The sequence below is a fragment of the Colobus angolensis genome, unplaced genomic scaffold (genome assembly GCF_000951035.1).
Source record: "Colobus angolensis palliatus isolate OR3802 unplaced genomic scaffold, Cang.pa_1.0 Scaffold279, whole genome shotgun sequence".
In the NCBI taxonomy this organism is placed as follows: domain Eukaryota; kingdom Metazoa; phylum Chordata; class Mammalia; order Primates; family Cercopithecidae; genus Colobus; species Colobus angolensis.
In genome coordinates this window covers 1,058,173-1,063,141 of record NW_012116032.1, presented here as the reverse complement: position 1 = coordinate 1,063,141, position 4,969 = coordinate 1,058,173, and the positions used below count along the sequence as shown (strand labels likewise).

Sequence of the window (4,969 nt, the reverse complement as noted above, 5' to 3'; positions counted from 1 at the left end):
GCCTCCCAAAGTGCTGGGACTACAGGCTTGAGCCACCGCGCCCGGCCAAAAAACTAGTCTAGGTTCTTATCCTGATTCTGCCACTTTGTAGTTATTCTACCTCTAAGCCTTTGTAATCTCATTTGTAAAATGAGAATGGTGCATTTTTTGGCTGTCGTTAGCTTTAAAGTGCTTTGAAAATGTTAAGTGCTATATAAACATAATTTAGTAATTCGGAAAAAAATCATTAGTTAAGGAGAAGAAGAAAAAGAGGGACTTCATCAACCCTAAAAATGTTTCAGTATATATGAATTAAGCTTTGAAATCTTTTTTTTTGAGATTAAAACCATTAATTTTTTTTAAGGAAATAAAATAATATTTTTTTTTTCAGGTCAAGTTGCTACATTTTGCTTTTGTATACCCACTGTTTTCTAGAGCCTAGGTGATAACTAGTAAAACATTTTTATTTAATCAGCATTCTCTTTTTTCAGGGATGAAAAAATCTAGTTCTCTGGAGAATGAGAACCTTCAAAGGCTTTCATTAGTAAGTAGAACCCAGGTTCCACTTATTACTTTGCCACCTACTGATGGGCCAGCTGACTTAGACTCTCGTTTGTGTATGATCAACTCTAACACATACAAGTCTTCTAGCTCCCCTATGCTCAACTTGTGTGAAAAGTCAGCAGTTCTTCCTTTTAGCATTGAGCCTGAGGACCAAAATGAAACCTCTTTCTCTGAAGAATCTGGGGAAGTGACTCCAGGGGATGTTTCACTTCTCAATAATATGTCTACTCAGAGCAAGTGGCTGAAATATCAAGACACATCCCAATGCAACGTGACTACTCCAGACAGAGTTGATAAGAGAATAACTGATGGCTTTTTTGCTGAGGCTGTTTCTGGGATGCATTTTAGAGACACAAGTAAAAGACAGAGTGATGTTGTCAATGAAAGCTCTTTAAACTCTGTGCATTTGCAAATGATAAAAGGCATGTTCTATCAACAGCAGCAGGATTTTAGCAGTCAAGAATTGGTTTCCAGAAAGAAAGTACTTTCTCTGAATTTAAAGCAGACTTCTAAGACAGAGGAAATTAAAAATGTATTAGGAGGGTCTACCTGCTACAACTATAGTGTAAAGGATTTACAGGTGAGGAAATGTACCAGTCTTGTACATTTTTCCAATAGTTATTGTCTGAATTTCAACAAAAGAATTAACAAAATATACTGCATAGGAGCAATTTGAACAGATGGCTTTTTTTGATCCTAACTCTGAGCTGCAGTCACATCATCTTTTACTTAAAATCTTTCGTAATAGTAGTGAACATTGAATGAAATGATTTATTTGAAAGTATCTGGTACAGTGTCTGGTACATTATCAATACTTAATAATTGATAGCTCCTATTTTTGTTTCCATCACTACTACCATTACAATGATTATTTTTACTTTTGACTGTCAATCGTGTTTGCTGATTAAGTCATCATTAGGGTAAAGGTGCATCTTATTTCACGTTAATTGTGAATAATCCTTATTATAGTCATAACCAGAAATAAAGATGCATAATGATCCATTCACATCAGTTAAACTTTTCGTAGCAAAAAATATATAAAAACTTATTAAGGGGCAGATAAGAAAAGTTACTCTTATTTAGGGTTAAAAATGCCATTCGTAGGTATTCTTGCTGTATTTGGTTTCTCATTTAAAATTTGAAAGTAATTTTCAAGAATCCTAGAAATCAAAAGAATTAATTAAAAAAATTAGTCTATGAAAAATAATTTACTTTTTAGTAAACAGTATTTTTCTGGAGTTGCTATGATAACTTGAATTATTCCATTGCAGGAGATAAGTGGCTCTGAGCTATGTTTTCCAAGTGGTCAGAAAATAAAATCTGCTTATCTTCCCCAAAGGCAAATTCACATACCAGCTGTTTTTAAGTCTCCTGCTCATTATAAGCAGACTTTCACATCTTGCCTCATAGGTATGGCTGTTGAGTTTTTATTGTATTACGATTGCTGCTTCATGTAAGTAGTAGAATTGTGAGAGTGTGATACATTATATTGTGAATTTTCATACTAAATATCTCATTCAAGATTTGTTATTTTTCATATGTTCTAGTTTTTGAACAGTAACTTTTATTCTAATTTCAGATCAAAACTGAGTTTTAAAAGTGGGAGATGACAATCTTCTTTTTTTTGAGATAGAATCTCACTCTGTTGCCCAGGCTGGAGTGCAGTGGAGCGGTCTTGGCTCACTGCACCCTTGCCTTCCAGCCTCAAGCAATCCTCCCGCTTCAGCCTCCCGAGTAGCTGGAACCACAGGTGCACACCACCATACCAAGCTAATTTTTTTTTTTTTTGAAACGGAGTCTTGCTCTGTCCCCCAGGCTGGAGTTCAGTGGCCCGATCTTGGCTCACTGCAAACTCTGCCTCCTGGGTTCACGCCATTCTCCTGCCTCAGCCTCCGGAGTAGCTGGAACTACAGGCACCTGCCACCATGCCCGGCTAATTTTTTTTTGTATTTTTAGTAGAGACAGGGTTTCACCGTGTTAGCCAGGATGGTCTCGATCTCCTGACCTCGTGATCCGCCCGCCTCAGCCTCCCAAAGTGCTGGGATTACAAGTATGAGCCACCGCGCCCTGCCAACCCAGCTAATGTTTGTATTTTTAGCAGAAATGAGGTCTCACCATGTGACTCAGGCTGATCTTGAACCCCTGGGCTCAAGCAGTCTACTCACCTTGGCCTCCCAAAGTGCTTTGATTACAGGCATGAGCCACCACACTTGGCCAGTATTATCTTTTGCAAGTTAAGAGTTTTTCTTTCTTTCTTTTTTTTAAATAGAAGTGTTACAAGTGGCCTGTTAAATTTAGCAGAAAATAACTTTTAAAAATGGAAATTCGTATTGTGTATGACCCTCTTTAAAGGCTATTCAAATTTAGCTACAAACAGCACATGTAATACAAGCAAAATTATTTTGTATTTAATTTTCTGCTCTATCTCTCTTTTTTTTTGTAGAACACCTAAATATATTGCTCTTTGGATTAGCACAAAACTTGCACAAAGCTCTTTCAAAAGTTGACATATCATTTTACACATCATTGAAGGGAGAGAAACTGAAAAACGTAGAAAATAATGTGCCATCCTGCCATCATAGTCAACCTGCAAAACTTGTCATGGTTAAAAAGGAAGGTCCAAATAAGGTATTCTTGCTTCCCTTCCCCCTACCATACCAAATACTTCTCTTATAAAGGGTTTAGGTACCTATTGCTTCATGATAAGCTTAAAGAGTGAGTCTTAAGAGCTTTCTATTTGAGGTGCTAGTACCTAGCATTCATTAAATTCTCAAAGTTTTATTGAAAGAATGATCTGTGCTCTAGGATACAAAAATATGAGTTAAAATTAACCTTCAAGTTGCTTAGAATCTTTTTGTGTAGTATTTTTATTTTATTTTTATTATTATTATTTTTTTAGAGACAGGGTCTCACTGTTGCCCAGGCTGGAGTGCAGTGCCATGATCATAGCTCACTGCAGCCTTGAACTTCTGGGCTCAAGCCATCCTCCTGCCTTGGCCTCCCAAAGTGCTAGGATTACAGGCATAAGCCACTGTGCCCACCTGAAAATTTTACATACTTCTGTAATTGATAAAATAGGAGGAATATGCCTAAGTTATAGTGAGATCACTGAGAAGGGGGAGGTGTTTCAACCTGAGAGCTTAGAGATTTCAGAAATGAGCCTGAAAAAAATGAAGGTTGAAACTAGTCTACCATGTAATCCCCAGTACAAGTAACAGATAAGGCCAGAGGAATAGAAAAGTATGCTGACTTAATTTATATTGTTAATAATATATTATGGAGGGAGTCAGGTTAGTAAAACATATGTTGATTGATGACTTATACTCATTGTAGAACTGTGCTTTCATTCATAATACAATTTGCTTCCACCGTTTGCATATCCCACTTTATTGTTAGCTAAGTGTATAAATTTGGATTTAAATTTAGGCGTCAAAAGCCAAAATTCATAAATAGTGGTATAACTGTGGACTAAAATATAGCTACTAAAAGTCTTTGTTTTCTTTTTAAGATTATTTGATGACATAGTTTCATGCTCATACTATGTTGTTGGGTACAAAGGGTAGGTTATGGAGTAGAAAATGTATCATCTGAGTTTTGTTTAAAAAATTTTACATGTGTTTGTTCTTGTTGGGTTGTGGTGTGTGTATACTTATGTGAATGAGAAAAAAGGATAGAAAGAAATGGATAAGATATTCAGTGCTTCTGGGCAGCTTTCAGGTTGTTTATAGTGAACATTTTAAATCAGAAAAACAAATTTTCAAATAAGCTTTTACTCTCAGAATAATGTAATCTTTTGATAAAGAGAAAGTAAATGGAAAAGCAGGTGGTTTTAAATTTTAAATTAATAATAAAGTTAAGTTGTATAGTGACTAATTTACTGGAGTACAGTAATGCCAAGCAGTCTGCATAGAAGCCTTGACAAACACAAAAATAATCGAAAAATAAAAGCTTTTTTTTCACTAAATGTTAATCTTTTTTCATTCGCCTTAGGGTCGTCTCTTTTATACATGTGATGGACCCAAAGCTGATCGATGTAAATTCTTTAAATGGCTTGAGGACGTGACTCCAGGATATTTAACACAGGAAGGAGCTCGACCTGGCATGGTTTTAAGTGATATTAAGAGTATTGGCTTGTACTTAAGAAGTCAAAAGATACCACTCTATGAGGAATGCCAGCTTTTGGTGAGGTATGTTTTATAGTACCAAGCGATTGCCTGTGATTATATAAGAGAACGACAGCCTTCACAGAACTATCATCAGTTTTGAAAGAGATTAAGATAGGAAAACTATTTAAAAGATGGAATACCTCAGTTTCTAAACCTGCAAAATGGGAATAAGTCTTTTTTGTTTGTTTGTTTGAGACGGAGTCTCGTTCTGTCACCCAGGCTGGAGTGCAGTGGCCGGATCTCAGCTCACTGCAAGCTCC

At 36.1% G+C, this 4,969-nt stretch overlaps 1 protein-coding gene across 1 annotated transcript in view; it reads left to right on the top strand.

Moving 5' to 3' along the window:
- Positions 1-4,969, top strand: part of ZGRF1 (zinc finger, GRF-type containing 1) — a 95,590-nt gene that overhangs the window by 45,005 nt on the left and 45,616 nt on the right. Inside the window, exons 12-15 of the mRNA XM_011948365.1 lie at positions 471-1,123; positions 1,815-1,953; positions 2,987-3,171; positions 4,534-4,730. Coding sequence (XP_011803755.1) covers positions 471-1,123; positions 1,815-1,953; positions 2,987-3,171; positions 4,534-4,730 — 1,174 coding nt within the window. The remainder of the gene's footprint in view (positions 1-470; positions 1,124-1,814; positions 1,954-2,986; positions 3,172-4,533; positions 4,731-4,969) is intronic.